The 20,425-nt window shown below is 53.0% G+C and overlaps 2 protein-coding genes across 2 annotated transcripts; both read left to right on the forward strand.

Annotated features, from left to right (window-relative positions):
- Positions 1-295: 295 nt before the first annotated feature.
- GALP (galanin like peptide) lies at positions 296-4,603 on the forward strand (the record flags this gene model as incomplete). The annotated part of the gene is made up of 5 exons (XM_047709792.1): positions 296-454; positions 1,622-1,670; positions 2,182-2,262; positions 2,801-2,878; positions 4,056-4,603. Coding segments are annotated over 5 exons (423 nt in total), but the record flags the coding sequence as incomplete, so codon positions are not given.
- Positions 4,604-9,390: 4,787 nt separating this feature from the next.
- Positions 9,391-18,517, forward strand: LOC125089442 (zinc finger and SCAN domain-containing protein 5B-like). Its single transcript, XM_047711683.1, has 5 exons — positions 9,391-9,624; positions 14,254-14,776; positions 16,140-16,346; positions 17,069-17,219; positions 17,477-18,517. The coding sequence occupies exons 2-5, from the start codon at positions 14,378-14,380 to the stop codon at positions 18,199-18,201; spliced, it is 1,482 nt and encodes a 493-aa protein (XP_047567639.1). The 5' UTR covers positions 9,391-9,624; positions 14,254-14,377; the 3' UTR covers positions 18,202-18,517.
- Positions 18,518-20,425: the final 1,908 nt, after the last annotated feature.

Below are 20,425 nucleotides of genomic sequence, written 5' to 3' on the forward strand. Positions count from 1 at the left end.
AAGCTGCCTAGAAAGAGTAGATCCTACAAGCCCTCAGTGCGATGAGAAAGGAGCTTTCGTCGTAACTAGACAAGGTGACCGATGTCACCCCGACTTACCGAGAAGACCCTTTCCCAATATCCATGGTAAGTCATCGTGCCCAGACAGTCGCAAGGAGATGTTTGCCGGTCGCGGCTGTGCTTACGGCCGTGACGACGGCGCGGGACTCTGGGCTGCACGCATGTGTCTGGATTCGTCCCGAGTGTGTTCACTGCTTCCCGTTCCTCTGTAGAGCAGTTACACCTAATGACACTAAAAACACAGGAACGCCCTCACCACCCTTGGTTGGCGACGTCCCGAAGCTCCCAGCGCCCACCCTGCCGGCCCTCCGCTGACTCCCCCTGTCCGTCTGGTCCTGCATCTTGCCGTCCTGCTCAGCCTGGCGGAGACCCCCGCCTCTGTGCCCGTCCGCCAGGTGAGACCTCCGGCTTCCTCCCCACCTGCGGCGCGCCCAGTCCCTGCCCTCCTAGAAGAGCTTCTTGATGCTCCTGCCTGAGCCAGGAGCCATGGGCTGTGGGGCGCCCTGGCCCCGGGTCAGGGTGCGGGCGGGCATGGGGTGGGACACCAGACACGGGGGTCAGGATGCAAAATGCCCAAAGGACTAGATCGGCGTTGCCCACGGTGCAAGAAGACGCCTTTGGTGAGCTCCTGGTCATTCTGAGCTGTTTGGTCACCAAGAACGGGGCCGCGCCCCTAGGGTTTCTGCCAAGCCCGGGCTGATGCCGCTGGCCGCAGGCGCACATTCAGGGAGTCCCCGGCTGGGAGCGTGGGCTGTGGAGACCCGGCCGAATTTGGTTCCGTCACTTTTTAGCTGCATGACTCCTGGCAAGTTGTCCAATTAATCTCTCTGTCCCTCTGAGTTCTTCGTAAAAATCACAGCGCCACAAGGGTTAACTGAGTTCCCCCGGGCCAGGTGCGTTAGCTGGCCCGTTACCAGACCCTGAACACCCGGGCTGGGCACTCAGGCCGCCCCAGGTTTGGGTCCAGCTACCTGCCTTGGTGCCAGGGTCCTCTGCCCGCCCTGGAAGTTTCTTGGAGCTTGCCGGGACCAGAGCAGGGGCCGGCCGTCCCCCGGGCCGGGACCTGACCCCCTGCAGGGTCGCATGCCCAGAAGGCACCCCCTCTGGGCTTTGCGATCTACTGTTGCCGTCTTGAAAACTTTCGTCATGTTTGAGATGAGACCTTTCATCTAAGTCCTCTTGGAAGGGGACGCTGGCACGTGGAAAACGCACGGTGCATATTAGCGGCTGTGACTGTCAAGGGAGCCCAGCCACTTGCCTGAAGCCGTTTGCACCGTGTGTGTGTGTGTGTGTGTGTGTGTGTGTGTGTGTGTGCGCGCACGTGTGAGAGAGAGAGAGAGAGAGGTCTGCAACCATGTGTAAGGGGTTTTCAAAGCTTCCTCTTCATGCCAAGCTGCTACATTTCAGGAAGACTTCGCTTTCCTCACTGGTGAAATGTGCATTAAGTGAACCCACTTGTCAGGCCCGCGGGAAAGTGGCAGCCGGCCCCGTGACCCCAGGCCCGTGGGGTGCTCACCGCCCTTCCCGCCTGCCTGAGTCTCCATCTCTCGGTCTCTGTCCAGGGACGAGGAGGCTGGACCCTCAACAGCATGGGCTACCTGCTGGGTCCCGGTGAGTGCGCCCGCTCCCAGCGCCAATGAACCCCCTGCAGCACAGGGGGTCAGAACAACTCCCCGTGCAGAGGGGGACCAGGTGACACTCAGTGGCCACTCCCCCCTCTTCTGGGCCCCTCTGTCCCGGGCTCCCCGTTTCCCCGAGGGCGTGTTCACTGTGCGAGGCCGAGGGACCATTAAAGCTCTACGTCCCCGTGATGTTCAGGGCGGGGACCACTGATGGTCCAAGGAAACCCAGGCCCCCAGGACCACGTGGCCAAGCAACAAGGACCTGGGGTTCGTGCCCAGACGTAGGCGGGCTCGGCTTAGCAGTGGGTGATGCTGGGCGATGGATGCGAATCTCAGAGCCACAGCCTCCTCGCCGGCCGGCTCGGAAGGCTGGCGGTCCCTCAGGTCTGGCAGCGGAGCTCCGCGAGGGGAACAGTGCGTGCGGGTTGCTGGGTTCCCTGTGTTACTGCTGCCATGTCCCAGACCACAGGCCCAGCTCTCCCCTCCCCTCCCCTGCCCAGTGCTCCACCTTCCCCAGAGGGCGGACCGTGGCGGGAAGGAGAAGACAGCCCTGGAGGTCCTAGACCTGTGGAAGGCCCTTGGTAAGTGAGTGCGGGCTTTGTCTCCGCCTGCCACTGCTGATCGGGGGACTTGGGGAAAGGCAATTCCCGGCCACGGGACATGTCTGAGACTCCCCCTTCTTCCCGTCCACATCTCGAGGGAAAGAATCACGGGGTGCGCAGGGGTGCAGAGAGCAACCACCAGTGGGCACGCCAGGAATGCAGCCTCGGTCCTGACCCGAATCTTCCCACTGTTGCCGCCTACCAGGCCACCGAGCGTGTCCAGGGTGGTGTGTCCCCCGGGCACTCACGGGTGCCCATCTCTCTGCTGTGGGCCATCCCTGTGTGGGATGATTAGCCGTTCCCTGGCCTCCACCCACTAGGTGACCTTAGCATCTCCGAGTTGTGACAATGACAGATGTCCCTGCACGTCACCAGATATCGGGGGGTGGGGGTGGGGGAGGGCAGAATGACCCAGGATGAGAACCCCTAGGTGCCACCAATGCCAAGGGAACAAGGGAACTACGGACACAGTTGCGTGGTACAAAGCACCGACCCTGCCATTCGGCTTCGTTCCCAGATGGGCTCCCCCACCCCTGCCCTCGGCGGGCCTCCAAGAGGAGCCTGAGGGAGACCTCTGCCAAGCCAGAGACTGCGGGTGAGCACGGGAAACGTGGAGGACACAGACAGGAGCCAGGGACAGGAGCGTCCTCTCCCTCGAGGGCTGACTCAACACCCATGCTGGCCTTGACGGCTCCTTTCCGCTCTAGCCCTCCGTCTCGCACCCACCTCTGGGCCCAACACGTGCTTCCCAGCCAGTCCCAGACGTTTCCCCACAACCTGGCACTGCCGTGATGACCCCACTCCCAGACCTTGACCTCCCGACTCTCAGCCCCCTGGGCTTTAGCTGCAACACGAACCACAGAGCCTCACTCCCAGCTCCGACCTCCGTCTTTATTTGCAGCCTTGGAACTCTCTCTGGACCCCGTGCCTGTCTCAACTCATGCTCAAGCACGTTCTTCTGCTCCCGTTCTCAATTCTGGCTTTCTTAGAACACTGGGTCCCCTTGACTCAGCTGATGCCTTAGTCTAGAATGTTCTGTCTCTAGAGCTTTGCACGGCGAGATCCTTCGCGTCATCCAGAAATCATTTAGCTGGCTCCTGCACTGCTACCCCTGACCACTTCCCTGACACCAACCTCCTGTTCCTCTGTTCTTGTCGTCCTGTCTAATTCTCGTCCTGACGTCTGTCCGCAAGTGTATCTTCTCTGCATCCTGTGCTCCGCTCATTGTCTGTCTGCTCCAGAAAATCCAAGCTCCACGTGTTAGGGACCTTCTACGCCTGGCTCGCTGCCTACACACAAGGAATGATGCGTAGTAGGTGCCTGAAAAACGTGCTGAAGGCACAAATCGAACTATCCAAGGCAGGCTTCCCACCCAGCCGCGACCTCAGTCTGTTTCGCTCGCCCTCCTCTGGCTGCATCTTTACCCCAATTCCCTGTCCTTAAGCTTAACCCTGTTTTTGGAAACAGCGCCACTAACCCATCTGGAAAGCATGGACTGGACATCAGCCAGTGTTGGAGGTGACACACGCCAACCTTAGCTACCCTCTGGCTCTTGAAAACGCCCATCTCCACCACGTGCCATCTTAAATGGGGTAGGAAAGAGAAATGTGTGGGTAGATGCAAAGGAAGGGAGGGAGAGTGAGAAGGAAATGGAATTGGAACTTTGGACGAACCAAAGCTGTCTTCCTCTCCGGTTTTGCTCCCAGCCTGGGCTGGTTTGGATGGCGGTGGTGAGCTTAACCATTCCAAATTCGCCTCTTTCTCTCCCACAGATCTGGGCGAGTTCAGCGAGAAAGCCCCCAGGGAGGGCAATGCCCAGCGGTCCTAGAGATCTCCAGACCTCTGCTCTGTGTCCTCTGTCCAGCTCCTCCTGAACCCCTCCCTGTCTCGCTCCCTCCACTGAGACTAAGATCCTGAAATTAAGTCCCTGAGTCTCATGCAGGAAATTTGGGGAGCGTTGGGAGACTTTTCTTAAAAGTTGCCAGACCGTGGCAGGTTTCACTGATTTATCCTTGAATAAGTAGAAAGCGTTGTTAACAAACTCAAGAATGAAATCTGGGGCCATTTAGGAGAGTCGGGGTAACGAGGGAGTATTTCTGCCGTCCGTGCGAAGTGACTGTCTTCTTTCGGAACTATAACTCGAGCGACTAATATGGTATGAATGTCCCATTTGCGTCTAAGCGTCTACGATGTCTGGCTGAGAAAGATTCTGCCAAGCAGCGGGCTTGCCTACCGTCGTTCCCCCGCCCCCGCTGGGCGTCCTCCAGTTCGAAAGGGGGAGGGGTACCCTGGAGCAGAGTGGAGAGAATAAAACATTTCTCTGCAAATGGTCCATGATTTCTTGTGTCAGCACGGGAATTGGCGGCGGCCGGCGGCCAGGTCGCGGCTGAGAGCGTCAGCTGTGGGGTTTGGAGACTCTCCTGTTGGAGGTGGTGGACCTCGGATTCTCTCACGAGAAGGCCTCATGCAATTCTGGTTTCTGCCCTCTGTCCGTCTCTGGGTACCTGACCTACTCCCTGTTCATTAGTTCATTCGTTTTCAAACTTTTACATATTTTGAAGCTTTGTTTCATCCTCATATAAGTTTATACGTTTTGCAAATTTCTGGAGGGATTTTTTTATCATCAAGTGATGCATCCCTTGGTCTCTCTTAATGCCTTTTGTATTTGGACCGATCTAGGGGGTCACATGTCTGGTGCCTCGACGACTGTGGGTAGGAGGCTGGGGTCAGCTGGGATGGTTGACCCAGAACCTGCGTGGTAGTCAGGGCTCTGGCCTTATTATCTGGGACATTCATCACAAGCTGCTGTGACAAGGATCCCCCACCATGGAGTAGCTCAAATGAGAGACATTATCCTGTGTTCACAGAACGGTCCAGAAGGAGGCGGTGTGGGGCTGGCAGGAGGGCTCTGCCATCTTGGGCCATGAAGCTTCATCTCTGGGTCAGGAAGGGAAGCCTCACCACCTCCGTGCTGGGATTCTGATATTCCTGGATCTCCAGCCGTAGACAATCTAATCAGAAATCTCATTTTAACCCCTTAGCAACTTTTTTTTTCAAAGATTTTATTTGTTTATTTGTCAGAGGGAGAGAGAGATCACAAGCAGGGGGAGTGGCAGGCAGAGAGAGAAGCAGGCTCCCCGCTGAGCAAGGGACCCCCCCCCCCGATTTGGGACTCAATCCCAGAACCCTGGGATCATGACCTGAGCTGAAGGCAGCCACCTAACCGACTGAACCAGGGGCCCTGGACCAGGGGCCCTGCCATTAGCAACTTTAAATCACAGAATGGGAGGACAGAGGCAGCATCGAGCCTCAGGGACAAAAAAAGATCCAGGCCTGCCTTTGAGGATCTCACGAAGGGAGAAACCAGACAAATGTGTTGGCAGGTGCAGGGTGGGGACAAGGTTTGAGAGCAGCGGCACAGGGTCCAGCCCTCTGCAGGGCTCCTAGCCCCCATCAGTAGGGGTGAATTTCCAGCACGTGGACAGGACCAGGGCTGAGGGCAAGGAGTCTCCAACCAACTTTGGGAGGACAGGGACCACTTGGGATGCTATAATCCCGGATGGTGATGAGAACCAGTCACGTTCTGGATGTAGTTCAAGGCAGAGCTGATAGGACTCCCCAGCAGACTTGCTGTGGGATTTGAGAAAGCAGTCGAGGATGAATCCCTACTTTTTGGTCGATGCAATGGAGGGAGGGGGTCGCCTTGAAGGTTATGGGAAGCATGCAGGGGGCAGGTAGGAGTTCGATCTGAGACCCGGTGAGCTTGAGATAACTACTGGTTACGCAGCTGGGGGTGGGACGTGGAGTTGGATGTGCAGATCTGGAGCTCGGAGGAGGGGACAGACTGGGTGTATAATTTGGAGCACCATCGGTACTGAGATGATGAGAAGAGGAGAGAAGGGGTCTAAGGGCAGAGCTCTGGAGACTCAATGGATTGCTGGTCCCAATGACATTCAGAGACAAGGGAGAGAACAGGAAGTGAGGTGGGGTTAAAGATGGCAGAGGCACTTGGTTATTGGGGTGACAAATTCACGGGTATGGGTTCACACAGTGTGTGGCAGAGGGTTGAGAAAATGTCAAGGGGCCAAGAGCACAGGGCATGGAAGTATCCCAGAACTACAGTAACAGTAATGTCAGAGGCAGGAGCTCAGCCCTCCAGGGAGGGAGGGTGAATGCCTGAAGGACATTCAGAGGAGGCTGAGGGTGAGATAATTTTCCTGGGAGAAGACATTTCAGGAGCTGGGAGGCAAGGGGGTATTGCCATAGGGGAGAGCCAGAGTCAGGCTATGCCTGGGGCCTGGGGGCTGAGGTGTGGCTGGGGGTGGGGAACTGGTCTTCTTTTGGAAATGGACAAAAGCATAAGTAAAGGATATATTGAGGCCAGCCCTCGTGGCCCCAGGACAGATGATAAGTCTGAGAGCACGGAGGTGAGAGAGAAAGGATAGGGGTCCTGTCCCCGTGCTGGAAATTCGCCCCTACTGATGGGGGCTTGGAGCCCTGCAGAGGGCTGGTCCTAATGCCTACTACGCTGCGCTCATATCACAATATATTCATACCATGAGAATCCCCATCGTTCATCTTCAATCCAAATGTCCTTGTATATCCTGATGTAAGCCAGAACAGCTTCCTTCCTGGAGCGCCACTGGTACCCGACGGTCCCGGATGCCGGTCACTCCCCAGAGCGACTGTGGCATCAGAGTCCCGTCGCTAGACGTCACTGCTCTCTCCATCTCCAGGCTTGGGAAGGAGAGGGCTGATGCTGGAGGAGACTCTGCTCTGCCCAGGCTCTGGGCACAGCTCAGCTGCCTCCCCCCTCCCCCCACTGCACAGCTAGGGCCACCAAGGGCCACTCCCTGCTCTGGTCTTTGCTTTGTAGGCTGTAGGCTGTGTGCAGAGTGAGGGGGAGGCTGGACCAGAGCCCTAGAGCTGCCCCCACACCTCCCTGGCAGGGGCTGGGCAAGCGGGGTGGGTCCTTGGAAAAAGAGAGGGATTTCCTTCCAGGAGCAAATCACCCTCCACACGTGCTGACGAATGACTGAACCCTAATGAGCGGAGACTGTTGCCTGCCCAGAGATCAGGGGAGGGACCCACGTGAGTAAGGAGAGGGGCTGTGGTCCCTCCTTAATCAAGTTTCCCTGAAGCATGTGACTCTCGATCTCAGGGTTGTGAGTTTGAGCCTCACGTTGGACGTAGAGCTTACTTAAAAATAAAATCTTAAAAAATTTAATTAAAAAAAAAACCTTTAGGGGCGCCTGGGTGGCTCAGTGGGTTAAGCCTCTGCCTTCAGCTCAGGTCATGATCCCAGGGTCCTGGGATCGAGCCCCACATCGGGCTCTCTGCTCCGCAGGGAGCCTGCCTCCACCTCTCTCTCTCTGCCTGCCTCTCTGCCTACTTGTGATCTCTGTCTGTCAAATAAATAAATAAAATCTTGAAAAATAAATAAATAAATAAAATTTTAAAAAACCTTTAAATTGTGACAAATGCATGTAACATGAAATTTACCAATTTTTTTTTATGGTTTATTCATTTATTTTAGAGAGAGGGCGCCGGTAGAGGGAGGGTCAGAGGGAGAGGGAGAAGCAGACCTGCGATGATTGCTGAGCCCGACTTAGGGCTCGATCCCAGGACCCCAAGGTCAGGACCTGAGCAGAGACCAAGAATCAGATGCCATAGCCAACCGAGCCACCCAGACAGACGCCCCTGAATGTACCATCGAAGCCACGTTTCAGTGTCCAGTTCAGTGGCGTAGAGGACAGTCACACTGTGCAACCAGTCCCACCAACCGGAGAGGGCTTTCCGTCTTGGAAACTCTGCCTGTGTTAAAGGCCACTCCGCAGGACCCCACCGCAGTCCCCTTCCTGTCTTCAGCCACTACATCTGCCCCTTTGTGCCTAGATTATCTCACTTAGCATAACGTCCTCAAGCTTCTGCCCCATCCTGGGAGGTGACGGGATTCTCTTCCTTTTAAGGCTGAATAATATTCCATATCTCCTGGTGCTCAAAAAAAAAATATCCTGGCGAAGCCCCACCCTCACCCAAGTAATTCAGACCAAATGATCCGAGGGTGGGGCAAAGCCCTGGGGGGCTCATTTGCTCTCACCTGTTCCCCCATGAGTGCTGGCTGAGAACCTCAGGGGTCGCAAGGGCTTCCTTTTACTCTGGTGTCCACAGGGGGCTTAAATTTGGGGCCAGATCTGAGGTTTTACTTGGTAGGATTGTACCAAAGGGGGTGCGATCTGGATTAATCTGCCACTGAGGGCACTGGGGCTGGAAAAGTTCGGTCTCTGGCTTACAGGGCTTCGCCAGCTCGTCCACTAGAGTCAATACCCCTCTCCCGGCGTTCAGCCTCGGCACTGCAGACGTTTCGGTCGGGATCACTACTATGTGGGGCCTTACAGGGTGTTGAACAGTACCCTGGTCTCTACGGACAGGACGGCAGGAGCAGCCTCTCCCCAGCTGAGAGGAGCAAACACGTCTCTGCACATTGCTGAGGTGCGGCAGAATTGCCAGAACTGAGAAGCTATCCTGTCGTTCAGGATACTAACTCATGGGGCCAAACAAGGACATGGCTAATGTATTTATTTAGTTTTTAAAGACTTTATTTATTTATTTTGACAGACAGAGATCACAAGGAGGCAGAGAGGCAGGCAGAGAGAGAGAGGGGGAAGCAGGCTCCCTGCTGAGCAGAGAGCCCGATGGGGACTCGATCCCAGGACCCTGAGATCATGACCTGAGCCGAAGGCAGAGGCTTTAACCCGCTGAGCCACCCAGGCGCCCCATGACACAGCTAATGTAAAAAGTCAACAAAGAATATAAAAGCTAGATTGCAGCTACTTTCAGAAATGGGGTGTTAGAACTGGCGTCCGAGGAATAGAAATAAAAATAAACACAAATCAGCAGCATGAAATAAGAAGGTAAAAAAATTTTAAATGCAACGAGTATTAGTTAAGAAAAATATGCAGGAGCTGAACGAACACGGCAGGTGGGAGTACGGCAGAACGGACACAAGAGGGGAATTAGAGAGGAGGAACAAAGCATCGGAGACGCTTCCAGAAGCGAGAAAGTACAAAGAGGCCAGGCCCTACTTGAGGGGAGCACGAGAAGAAATCAGGAAGATAACTTTCCCACGTTTACAGATGAAAGAGCTCTCGGACCCGTGGTGTTCTTCAGGATGAACAGGAAAAATCTACAGCCGGTCACAAAAGAATGAATTTCAGAAAAGCCTGAAGAGAGAGAGACACCCAGACCACCTCCGCGGGAAGGCGCACATGGCTCTCCGGGGCGACACTGGGTGCGGACGACGGCGCAACAAGGACCTTCCAGGAGTTGAAGGAAAACAAGGTAAATCTATCATTTTCTATCCCGGCAAATGTTCGTCCCCATGAAAAGCACATTCTCGGTTATACGAGGTCATTTACAGTCGCAGAAAAAATTAGATCTTAAGAAAGTGCAGAATCCTGGACGTGTCATCTGTTTGTGAACGATCTGTCTGTCTGTCTGTCTAATCTGTTTATCAGTATTTACGGAGCATCTGCGGGGCCAATGCTGTTAGAGCCCTGTAGGGGCAGACAGAGCATTCCGGACCGTGGAACATGAGCATGACCGAGGGGTCAGACTCCCAGAGCAGAAGCGCGCCAGGCTGCTGGGGAGGGGGCTGAGGAAGGAGAGCATCTGCAGGTCAGATGCTGAAGGCCTCTGGGTGCTGAGAAAGGACAAGGCTTCTCCTCCCCGTGTTCAGCAAACCGTGGGTCGGTTCTGAAAGGGGGACTGCTGTGTAAGCCTGGGGTCCAGTCACATGGTCCAGGGCCATGGGGAATGCAGCCCTTAAGAGCAGGAGGGCAGAAAGGACCACTGCAGAAGCAGCAGCAAAGGTCCGGGTCCCGGAGAGATTAGAAGAGGCACCAGTGAGGGGGCGAGAGGTCGGGTTCTGAATCAGATTTAGTGTCGGGTCTCCCGTGCGCTGATCTCAGGATGAAAGGGACGAGTCTGGGTGGGCAGAAAGCCCCCATCGTGCTTACGAGGACTCCAGGTTTAGAGACTCCCTTGGGCTCCGAGAATCATGCAAAGCCAGGAGCCTTCCAATTCCTCTGAAATGTAACACAAAAAAGTTCACGATCTGAATGGATTGGTTATGATTTGATGGACTCTGAGAGCTTCCAAAACTGTAACCCAGACCCGCCCAACCCTGATTAAACTTCACACGGTAGTGTGCGGACCCACCGTTATAGCTTTTCAGGATTTGCGAGAGCTAATTCAGGGGGACAAGCAGGTCCGCGGAGAAGCCTCAAAACCACCTTCCGCTCCCGGGAAGAGAAGGAAGGCAGAGCCGTGTCTGCGTGCTTCTGTCTGGTTTCTGCTGCTTTTATGAAAGGGTAAATTGACGTATATAAAATCGGTGATTTAACCCAGTTTGAGCAAAACTTGAAGGCATTAATCCCAAGACAGTGAAAAATATAAAAGTAAGAGTTAAAAAATCACGAATATTCTTACGTATCAATAATTACTTTTCACTTTTCAATACCTTAGAATTAATATGTCAGAGCTTTCCTTGAGCTAGATTTTTTTCCGAAGATTTTATTTTTTATTTTTTCAAAAAATTTATTTGTTTGACAGAGAGAGAGAGAGAGAGAGAACACAAGCAGGGGGAGCAGCGGGCAGAAAGGAGGGAGAAGCAGACTCTCCACTGAGCAGGGAGCCCAACTTGGGGCTCGATCCCAGAACCTGGGGATCATGATCTGAACTGAAGGCAGATGCTTAACCGACTGAGCTCCTCAGGCGTCCCTGAACTAGATAAAACCACCGGTTTGATACCAGCCTCCCAGCTCTGTTCATGTTCTTGGCTTGACGGGTTGCTGTTGCCTTTGGCATTTAGGAAACACTCGCTTGGCCTGTGAAACAGTATGATATACTTTTCTCTACTTGAATGCAACCTCTGGCTTTCTAAACACCTACTTCCTACGCCCTGCCTCGTCAGCTCATTATAAATAAAATCTTGACCCAAAGTGCTTAAAACTTGCCGCTCTACATTCCCTGACTCCTTTGAACACTTCAGGCATAGGATAAATAATTCAGTAGACCGGGAAAACCAATATTGTTTCCAAGTAGACTTACTTAATAAATTCCTTTTTTTTTAATTAAAAGATTTTATTTATTTATTTATTTTTAAAGATTTTATTTATTTATTTGACAGACAGAGATCACAAGTAGGCAGAGAGGCAGGCAGAGAGAGAGGGAGAAGCAGGCTCCCCGCGAGCAGAGAGCCCGATGCGGGGCTCGACTCCAGGACTCTGGGATCATGACCTGAGCCGAAGGCAGAGGCTTAACCCACTGAGCCACCCAGGTGCCCAAGATTTTATTTATTTATTTGACAGAAAGACAGATCACAAGTAGGCAGAGAGGCAGGTAGAGAGAGAGGGGGGATGCAGGCTCCCCGCTGAGCAGAGAGCCCGATGTGGGGCTCCATCGAAGGACCCTGAGATCATGACCTGAGCTGAAGGCAGAGGCTTAACCCACTGGGCCACCCAGGCGCCCCAATTCCTTTTTTTTTTTTCTCTTGACGGAGTTTCAGTGGGAAATGTAATCCACACAGCCACCTTCAAGTGGTTCATTCCATGGCCTTAAACTAATCTTTGGGCTGGTGAGGTAACTGGAATTCTGGGCTTTCTCTAGCCCTATATAAGCAGCTGTGTGTTTGGCGCAGAGCTGTGGGAGAGCCAGTCCTAGCTGCGAGGAGGCTCGAGGCAGGAAGGCACAAAGACTCGGGAACGAGGCAAGTCACCGGGTGGGGACGTCCAAGGGTGCTGGGAACCTGGGACATGGATGGAGGTTGGTGCCAGGAGGATTTGGGTCTGCATCCACTACACATTTGCTCCGAGGTCTTGTGAAAGCAAGAGTTGTCTTATATATACCCCATAATTAACTCTGAATGGTTGTGGTGTGATTTGACCCCCGGTATGTGAGGTTTGTACTTTGAACCAGGGTTTTTCAGCCTCGGATGGTATTTTTGGCCAGGTGATTTTGTTGTTGTTGTTGTTTTGTTTTGGGGAGGGGAGTTGGGGGCTGTCCTGTGCACTCAGGGTGTTTAGCTTTGTCCCCCCGCCGCCTGCCTCCCCCATGTCCCGGTTGTGACGACCGAAAATGCCTCCAGATGTCTCCCAGTGTCCCAAGGTGCCAGGGGAGTAGGGCAAGTCACCCTTGGTTGAGAATCACGGCTCCAAATGTTGGTCACTCCATTGCGTAAAGATGTGCCAGGCATGTCCTCTTGGCATCCTCGTATTTTACCCTCAGACAGGGTAAGAGCTGGGTTTTCTCGTCCGTGTTATGGAGAAGGATGATGGTCTTCTGAGAACTGGTGGACTTGCCTAACAGCTAATTAAAGCTACAACATGGGATTGAATCATCACTGAGCTGATCGGGCTTCCCCAGGGAGCCGAAGCAGGGACAAAGGTTGACTATTACAGGTTTTAGGCAAATGTGTTCGCCTTGAATTCTGTGTGGTGCATGCTTCTCCTGAGGTTTCTGAATGACCCACACCGTTGCTTAAAAACACATCGCTGGGTGTTTGCTATCCATGGGGTAAAAATTAAACCTCTGAGTATGGACCTTTTTCTTTTATCAACCTACTAGCCCAGCTATGATTAAAGCCCCTCTCTTGGGGCGCCTGGGTGGCTCAGTGGGTTAAAGCCTCTGCCTTTGGTTCAAGTCATGATTCCAGGGTCCTGGGATCGAGCCCCGCATCGGGCTCTCTGCTCAGCGGGGAGCATGCTTCCTCCTCTCCCTCTGCCTGCCTCTCTGCCTGCTTGTGATCTCTGTCTGTCAAATAAATAAATAAAATCTTTAAAAAAAAAAGCCCCTCTCTCTATCTGGGGACCATGTGGCTCTCAGTGCCCTGCCAAGTACCCCCAGTCTTCCACACTGTCCTCAGGTTGACCCTTGGCCTTTGAAAATTTCAAAGAGCATTGGATTTTTAATCCATTTTCTTGGATGAGATTAAGTGTTTAACCCATAGAGAGGGAGAAGAGATTAACGGATCCCCTGGGGGTGGGTGTGGCCAGGGAAGGGGGAGGGACAGAGTTTCCTTTGGGCGGGGGATGAGTGAGTTCTGGAACCAGACATAGATGAATGTTGTAAAGCGTTGCAAACGTGATAGTGCCACAAACTTGTGCGTTTTAAGAGTTGAAATGGTGAGTTTTGTGTTGTGTGTATCTCACGACAGTAAGGAATATTTGTTAATTCTGTTAGGGTTCTTTTGAATCCCCTTCCTGGAACAAAGCAATATCCCGGGACCAACAAGGAAATGTGTCAGGGGACGATCTTAGATTAATACTTCTGATGTTCCCACACCACATGAAATTCTCAGGTTGTAAATATTTTTCTGTATTCTGCAGAATTTTAACTAATACAGTTTTGCCTTGTAGGTTGTCCTGGTGGAAAGATAGAAAGATCGACATCGTTAAAATTCAATTATAGGAGGTTTTTTTTTTTTAAAGATTTTTTTTTTTAATTTATTTGACAGAGATCACAAGTAGGCAGAGCAGCAGGCAGAGAGGGGGCGGGAAAGCAGGATCCCTGCTGAGCAGAGAGCTGGATGCGGGGCTCGATCCCAGGACCCTGAGATCATGACCTGAGCCAAAGGCTGAGGCTTAAACCACCAAGCCACCCAGGCGCCCCTTAATTATAGGAGTTTTACACGTAGTTATATATAATTTATAGTCAAGGATGATATTGTCCCAACTTACAGATGAGAAGACTGAGCCCACCTCTGTACGTTTAGAGCTCGGAATCTAGGGGCCCTTCAGACATGTAAACCACCTTTTACTATAAATGTGAACATTGGAAAAATAATAGTAGGGTTACTTTTCACGGTATTACTGTATGAGTGGGGGACGGTGTTAGTGTTGGGGTGAAGGGTTTGGAGGGAAGGGGTTGGTAAGAAGTTAAACCAATCTGGTTCATCCCCCCCCCCCCCAGACTTCTGAACGAACAGCGCGTCTGTTGCTGAGGAAAACTGGAGTCAGTCCCTTTAGGTGGCTCTTAATTAGGCACCAGCTTCTTGAAAGTCTTCAGAGTCATACGGGAAAGTTCTCCAGTCTATATGGCTACAGACCAGAACTTCTCAGGGGGTCAGGATAAACCCCAAGGCAGCCTGGAGACAGAGATGCGGCCGTCTATTCCGTCGCAAGGAGCCCACGACGGGACTCGAGGCGACGGGATGCGAGACGGCGACTGTGAGATGTGGCACCTGAGCTTCAGGGCTTTCACCGGCTCGGAGACGTCAGACCCCCTTGAGGACCTGAGGAGGCTCAGTGAGCTCTGCTACCTGTGGCTGCGGCCAGACCTTCACACCAAGGAGCAGATCCTGGACGCGCTGGTGCTGGAGCAGTTCCTGATCTCCATGCCCCCGGAGCTTCAGGTCCTAGTCAAGGAAAGTGGTGTGCGGAGCTGCAAGGACTTGAGGGACCTGCTGAGAAGCAACGAGACCCCCAAGACTTGGGTGAGCAGGGCCTTCCTGACGGGAAGGGGGACCTGGTGTGGGGGCTGCAGGTGCCCTTGGACTAGAGAGGACATGGGGCCTTCTTGGTCAGTGGTTCCCACGGGGAAGACGGTTTGCCCCTCAGGAGACACTCGGCAGTGTCTAGAGACATTTCCGGCTGTCACGACAGGGAGGAGAGGGAGGTCACTGGCATTTGGTCGGTTTCAGGAGTCTATGAACTTTACTGTCACTCACCCTGTCCGACCTCTGGTGGGGACAGCTGCCTAAGGGGCATTCCAGGGGCTGCAGGAGGAAGGAGCCGGAAACCAGTCCAGTCCATTATGTTTGCAATTCTTGACATCGCCAGAGACCCTCTTAAAAGTGCTCCTACTTGGGCGAAGTACCTGGTGCGCTACGTTGCCACGGTAACTAGAGTCCTGGCATGACGCTGAGGAAGGAAGGGGGCTGGGACGTCAGGCTTTCGACTCCATGAGGGTCTCTCAAATCTACTAGTGATACTGGGATGGACCAACCTTGGGGCTTTCCTGGGCATCATAGTGTTAGCGCCATACTTGATGTCAACGGCAACCACCCCCAGTTGGGAAAGTCAAAAACAAAAAATCTCTGATGGTTGCTGGATGTCCCTCCAGCTCACAGGTAAGACTCTCCAGACCAGGTTAAGACCTTACAATGGGAACATTTTCCATCATGGTGGTTGGCGTGCACCTGTACGCTTTGTAGAAAAAACAAGGGTCCGAAGGATCTAGGAGGGGAATGGGACCTGGTGTAGCACCAGCCATGGGGAGATGAGCTCTGTAGGTAATCTTGTAAGTGGACAGGAGGGAATTAGATCAAACATGGTAGTCCTCCTTGCCCTGAGCACTCTGGGAGGTGATGAAATTCTCCAGGGGTGAGTGGAGAACGGGAATTATAAGCTTTCGACAAGGTGGTGGGAAAATAGCTATGGGAACTGGAAGATGGTCATCTGGAATGACAGATAAAGGGGATTCTTAAGACCGGCTGAGTGAGATGTAAGCCACACGTGTGACGTCTCACCGGGGCCTGGTGTTGATTTCTCACTGTGCTCCATCTCGAGTGCTGAAGTCAGGAGTGGACAAGGCATGCCTTAGGATGACTCGTGAGGGCTGAGTATTAGCTGAGTGGTGGTGGGACATGGGGAGGTGTTGATGTTGATTAGATATTGTGGGTAGGCCGGTGGTTGTCCAACACGAGGGCAGTGGGTAAGTCCCCCACCACCTTGGGAGGCTGCCTTTGAAACCAGTAATTCCAACAAAGTATGAGTGTGCGGTAGCTTTATCAAGGGAGCTCAGAGCTCCGTTCTGGTTCGAGTGAGTCTGATCTTGGTTGACTCTTGCCCCCACAGACCATAGTCACCTTACAAGGACAGGAATTTCTTGTACGAAGTTCAGATGCTCAGATGGCTGGAGCAGAGGTCAGTGACATGGACCTTGTGGCGGACTTGTCCAAGAAGCCCCGAGCTTCCGTGAGTGAGACACGTCCAGAGGACAGCGAGAATGTCAGCAGAGAGCTGCAGAATCTGCCAGGAGTCGACAAGCCATCAGCCGGGCAGGTGAGTATAAGGCCCTTCCCGATCTTGAGGGAGCCGTGGCAGAAGGTACTAGAAACGGTGGTGGGTGTAGCTGCGGAATAACTGGATCAGTGGCAGAGCACAGAAGTGCACCCATTGGCCCATGGAATCCGCATGGATGCATCGAGCCTCTAGACATCTCTGAGCCTCTGTGGAGAAGGAAGACTCCTCAGCCTTTGTCCCTCTGCCTAAGGGAGTGGTTCTCACCTGGAGTCGTTTTGCCTCTAGAACACTTTTGCAAATGTTCCAAGACCGTTTCAGTTGTCAGAATGCAGGTGGGGTTGGAGGATGCGATTGCATCGAGTGGGCGGAACCCAGGAATGCCACTATGATCAGTTATTCCACAATGCACAGGAGAGCCCCAAACAGGGAGTCATCCCACAAAATATCAGTGGTGATAAGCAGCGACACCTGGACCCAGAGCCACCTTGCTTCCTGAGTTGGCCAGAGGAAACCAGGTGACCTGAGGAGTGCTTAGAGAATTAAGCATAAGGGCTGTGACCTGTGGACATGATTGGGTACTGATTGATGACGGGGAGTGATGAGTGGCCCAAAGGAAGTATGGGCACATCCACAACACTGTCATGTTGAGAGAGTTGGTGTTTCAGATTAGGGCGGTGGGCAGGATAGGGAAAGCGGAGACAAGAGCTTCCCAATCCCCAAGTTAGGCACGTTGGTAACTACACGTGTTTGCCCATTGCCAGGCACAGAACGTTCTCCTGCTGGAGACCATTCCTGGAAAAGGTGTACAGGAGAGTCGGAGACCCAAGGGGAACCTGAAGGAGAATCTGATGGAAGATCCGGAAGAGAGGACAATACTGAAATTCCAAGAGCCTCAGCTTCTGGAAGGTCCTGGTGAGCCTGGAAACTGGGAATTCAGAGGAGTTAGAAGTGGGGGTGGGGATCCAGCACTGACATCTCTTGGGGGAAGGGAACCCTGAAATACCAACCCTCTCCATCCCTGACTGTCCTCAGTGTCCTACGTACAACCCTATCCCAGGTCCATTGGTTGATGGGAAGTTCTCAACCCACAGCGGCCTTTGGTCCAAAGGAGGTTGGATCATTGAAAATGCTCTTTGTTAAGTGTTGTGTGTTAATCTTTCTTTCAGCAGATTCCATGAAGGCAAAGGGTGGAAAGGATATCCAAGAAGGAGCCCGTATTACAGACGTGCATGCCCACAGACCCTCCGCCCGCGTTTCAGAGAGACAAACTTCCCCTCGGAGTGGGAACAGAAGAGATTCTCAGAAAAGCCCAAGAAATCCCAAAAGAAGAAAACTGGACAACACCTCCATTTCCGAAGAAGTACCTCAAGGAGGGACCCCGTATTTGGACAAAGGAGAAGTCTCAGCTCAACCTGCGTCCAGCTCGGTCCATCCTGTTGGGGGAAAAGCCACGGGACAGACACCAACGGGACAGACAACAACCGTGTGCAGCATCTGTAAGAGAGGGTTTCGTTACAAATCTCAGTTTCGAGTTCACTGGAGGACACACACAGGAGAGAGGCCATTCAGATGCGATGTCTGCGCGGGGGCGTTCACGCAGCCTTCGGACCTCCGCGTGCACCAGCGAATCCACACAGGGGAGAAGCCCTACTCCTGTGAGCTCTGCCACCAGACCTTCACCCATGACTCCACCCTTCGGAGCCACCGCCGGGTCCACACCAAGGAGAAGCCTTACGCGTGTGCGGACTGCGGGAAAGCTTTCAGCCACAAGGGGAACCTCAACGTCCACCTTCGCACCCACTCTGGGTTGAAACCCTACACGTGTCCTGAGTGCCACGGCGCCTTTCGTCAGTTGGGAACTTTCAAACGCCACCAAAAAACCCACGCGAAGTGACTTCCTGATGCTTCCGCAGACAAGGCGACCGGGTCCAAGTCCCTTCTGCCCCGAGAAGGAGGTTAAGGGTGATTTGTCCCCAATTTTGGAAAAATGACAGGACATCTCGAGCACTTACAAGGTTTCCGGAACACAGCAGCTGTCCCATGAATGTTAATTATGAGGATCTTGGAATGATGACGTCTTCCCTATTGGTTTTCATTTTCCAAAGTCTCATCAGTCTCATCGTGTCCCATTGTCGTGAGCTTTTTGGTTTATGTTGCTATTCTCTCAATGAAGGCCAGTCTTATTTTCGACATTTCCTAATAAAATCATGGCTGCAGATTGTCTTCCTGTTATCCTTTATTTCCTTATAAGGTGGGATGGTCCAAGTCAGGTGGCCAGATTATTTTTTTTTTTTAAGATTTTATTTATTTGACAGAGACACAGCGAGAGAGGGAACACAAGCAGGGAGAGTCAGAGAGGGAGAAGCAGGCTTCCTGCCGAGCAGAGAGCCCAGTGCGGGGCTCGATCGTAGGACCCCGGGATCATGACCTGAGCTGAAGGCAGACGCCCAACGACTGAGCCCCCCCAGGTGCCCCGAGTGGCCAGATTAAATAGGAGATACCCAGTGAAGTTTGAATTTCAGACGGACCCGTTTTAAGTATAGACACATTCTGATTTATTTATTGTATTCCTGAGCAACTTAAAAAAAAAAAAAACATTTTTTTAGGGCAGCTTCAGATTCACAAAACAGCAGAAGTCCAGATTTTCCCAGAGGACCCCTCCACCCCTTCCCCACACAAACACGTCCTCCCTTACCATCGGCACCCCCAGGCCAAAAGTGATGAGGCCCTGCTGATGTCATTGTCCCCCAAGCCTAGGGTTGAGGGGTCAGTGTTGCCCCTTCCCTGGGTTTAGACAGACACAGGACGGGGACCTACCGTGAGGGTCTCGCGCGGAGCAGTTCCTCTGCCCTAAAATCCTTCGTGCTCTGCCTGTCCGAACCGCTTTGTGTTCTGCACCCTGAGTCGTTGCTAAGTTGGGTGACCTGTCATTTCCCACAGGGACTCCGGAAGCGTTTGGAGCCACTGGTTAGTAGGTCGCCTTAACTGAGGGACACAGACATCGCCTGGAGGCTCTGTGAAGCTGCAGGTGAACGGCCCACGCTCCGCTCTGGGGCGGGGCCTGGGAACCTGCATTTTAAAGAACTTGAGTCTCAGAATCGTTTTCACAACCCCCTGTGTCCCACAGCATTTCCTCTATTAACCTTGTGTGTTAGGATGGCACATCTGTCTACTGGTTTATTAACGCTCAAAGGCCGGTACTTGAGTGATTTCCTTGCTTTCCCTGTAATATCCTGTGTCTCCACGCCCCCTCTCCCACCATCAGGATCCCACTCTTTCTGCTTCCTTAAACTCAGACTCCTTGGTAGTGAGTTTCTCTGATCTTCTTGTTTTTGACGTCCCGAGAATCTGCACTTTTAAGAAATCTCCAAGGGATATGGATGCTTCTTCTGCTCTTGGGAAATTTTGAGAAAAGCAGATTTTGGGTCCAGTAACCTTCAGGGCTCTGAGTCTGTCCCTTCCTACATGGGGTCCATTTACAAAAGTCCCCTTTCCGGGGAGGAGGGTTTAAGGTCCTTCCCTGGGGCGGGTGCCCAGTATGCGACCCAGTGTACGTGTGCAGACTCGAGTCTCCTCCAGACTTGAGGCCCTGAGCAGTCTTGGAGCAGAGTCCATGAGGCCGTTCTCCGCTTGGCAATGAAGCCTGATTTCCTTCACCAAGGAATTTCCTTCACCAATTTCCTTCACCTTCACCTTCCAAGACCTAGAAAATGTCTTCCTGGGACGCCCTGCTTGTGTATCTTAATCATAGGGACGCCCGCCAGTGAGCCTCACCCAAAGGTTCTTTGCAGTCCAGTTTCCCAATCTGGCAGCAAGCTGGAGCCAACTTCAAAACAAAAACAAAAACAAAAAACACACAAAGAAACCCCACAAAAAACCAAAAAACCCCACCTGCGCGTGGGGGCCACACCCAGAGAGAAGGATTTGGCTGGTGTGGGGTGTGGCCCAGGCACTGGGAGCGTTACAGGTCTCCCGGGAGATCCTAGCTTGTGGAGGACGAAAAGAGGATGAACATTCCTCTGTACTCCCAGAGATCCGCTTCCCCCGGCCCCTCGGGTATCTCCATGCCTCCAGGACCCGATTGGGATTTGGGAAATGGGGGAGTGGGTCAGGGATGA

The sequence above is a fragment of the Lutra lutra genome, chromosome 17, assembly GCF_902655055.1.
Source record: "Lutra lutra chromosome 17, mLutLut1.2, whole genome shotgun sequence".
NCBI lineage: Eukaryota > Metazoa > Chordata > Mammalia > Carnivora > Mustelidae > Lutra > Lutra lutra.